Source organism: Macrobrachium nipponense, chromosome 13, assembly GCF_015104395.2.
Source record: "Macrobrachium nipponense isolate FS-2020 chromosome 13, ASM1510439v2, whole genome shotgun sequence".
Lineage (NCBI taxonomy): Eukaryota > Metazoa > Arthropoda > Malacostraca > Decapoda > Palaemonidae > Macrobrachium > Macrobrachium nipponense.
The window spans coordinates 4815902-4818162 of record NC_087206.1 but is presented as its reverse complement, the minus strand read 5'-3'; the positions used below and the strand labels follow the sequence as shown (position 1 = coordinate 4818162).

Below are 2261 nucleotides of genomic sequence, written 5' to 3'. Positions count from 1 at the left end.
GCCAGGATCCATCTTCGAAGTCTCGTCATGGATACTACCTTCTCAAGAAGCAAGATTTTATTATCTCTTATTATCGTTTCCGTGCATACTTGAATTGAAGCAGTCAGCTGGTGCAAGTAGATATTTTGACACAGTAGTTTAGATTTTTTGTGAATGTACCTATTTATCGTGAGAAATTAAGCATTACTGATTAGTGCAACTATGAAATATTTAATGAATTCAATATCTCATTAATTTTTTATGAAGTTCTTATTTCTGAAATTACAAACATATATCATATATTCATAAAATTACAAACAACAACATAAAACATTACCATCTGCAGAACTTTGTTTGAAAACCCTAATGTAACCACGAACTCATAATTCAGATTTTGCAATCACACACACACACAGGTATGAAGTTCTTCAGTGTGGAGACGTGGAGAAGCTGATCAAGAAACGCGCAACACCTGAAGAACCAACAGTTTATTATGTCAGTATTGAGGATACTTATGACATCATCAAGAAGGCACATATTGCAACAGGTCATAGTGGCCGTGACAAAATGAAAGCTCATCTTGCATCAAAGTATGCAAACATCACTAAAGAATCTTTAGAGATGTTTAAGTCTCTCTAAAGATTCTTTAGTGATGTTTGCATACAGTCATCTCCCCAAGCTCAGTTCAAGTGGATTATGGTATGACATCAAAAAGAGCAGCTGAAGTTGCCTTTCAACTAGTTGCTCGACATCTTGTTGTTTGGTGCTCCTGCAATCCTTCAAAGTGACAATGGTTCTGAATTTACACCTCATGTCATCAGAGAACTAAAAGATCTTTGGCCAGATCTCATCATGGTCCATGGAAAACCAAGACATCTCCAAAGCCAAGGTTCTGTGGAACGGGCCAATGGGAACATCAAGGATATGTTTATTGCTTGGATGTCAGACAACAACACACAGGATTGGTCCATTGGTGTACGTTTTGTCCAAAACATGAAGAACTCCGCCTATCGCTCAGGTATCAAGCTCACACCATACAAAGCTATGTTTGTTTGTGATCCTAAAGTGGGTCTAACATCATCATATCTCCCTTCAGAGGTTCTTGAGAGACTTCAGACAGAAGATGACCTGCTTGCCCTTATTTCAGAACCAACAGAAGATGAAGTGTCAGCTCACACCTCGCCTACAGCAGACACTACAGCATCAACCAACACTACTCACCCTACACCAGACCCTACAACATCAGTTTCCACCAGCCCCTACAGCATCAGCCGACACTGCGCAGTCTCCACCAGTCCCTACAACATCAGTCGACGCTAATCAGATTACACCAGACCAAACACTACCAACCCACACCTCTTAGTATACACCAGACCCTGCAGCACCAGCCGACACCGCTCCGTCTACAATCCCAACAGTCCAATCCCCACAGCCTACACCAGAGTTCACATCGCCAACCCACGCCCATGAAGAGTCTCCACCACTCAGTCCGTCACCACTTACAAGATGTGAGCGTGAGATAACACAGGAAAGGAAGCAGGCAAGAGAACCACAGCTCTCGCAAGCTGAGCGCATGGTAAAGCGCAGCAGGTTAGACTCGAAGGCAGGAGAAGCAGGAGATACTGTTGCAGTTCCTATTCCTTTGGTGGATAGGGGACGGGGGGATGCACGTCATATCCTCGGTGTCATCGTTGATCGTGATGAAAATGACCTTTGAACCGTCGCCGTTAAGAGTGGCATAATCAAGACCAAGTATTCACGCAACCAATTTGATCTTTGTCCACAGAAACTTCTCACTCAGTCTGATGTCAAACAAGATGAACAGGTTTCCCTTCGAAAGGCTTTGAAATCTACAGCCACTTGTGGTCAGGGTTTCTTAAAATGCGACTGTGGTACAGGCAAAAAAAAGTGTTCTACAAATCGATGTAACTGTTACAAGGCTAAGCGCAAGTGTAACAGTCGATGTCATAACAGTCTAACGTGTGCAAACAAGTGACTAAGTAAATCCGTTCAACAGAATGTTCAAATGTGTATTATAATTTTGACTACTTGAATTTATTTCTAACTGTACACACAAATAAGTAACGTAGTTCAGCGAAATATTCAAGTGTTTTATGATTATTTTAATTGTTTTAACAAGTACAACAAATGAGTAAATTCGTTCAGTAAATGCTCAAAAATGTTTATGATTATTTAATCATTTTGATAATTTTAAGACATTCAATGAAATGTTTATATGTGTTGTATGATTATTTTAACATACTTGTAGGTGTGATTTTAAA

At 40.3% G+C, this 2261-nt stretch overlaps 1 protein-coding gene across 1 annotated transcript in view; it reads left to right on the top strand.

Annotated features, from left to right (window-relative positions):
* Positions 1-1299, top strand: part of LOC135225561 (KRAB-A domain-containing protein 2-like) — a 4226-nt gene extending 2927 nt beyond the window's left edge. The window contains exon 2 of the mRNA XM_064264831.1: positions 721-1299. Coding sequence (XP_064120901.1) covers positions 721-1299 — 579 coding nt within the window. The remainder of the gene's footprint in view (positions 1-720) is intronic.
* The last annotated feature ends 962 nt before the right edge of the window (positions 1300-2261 follow it).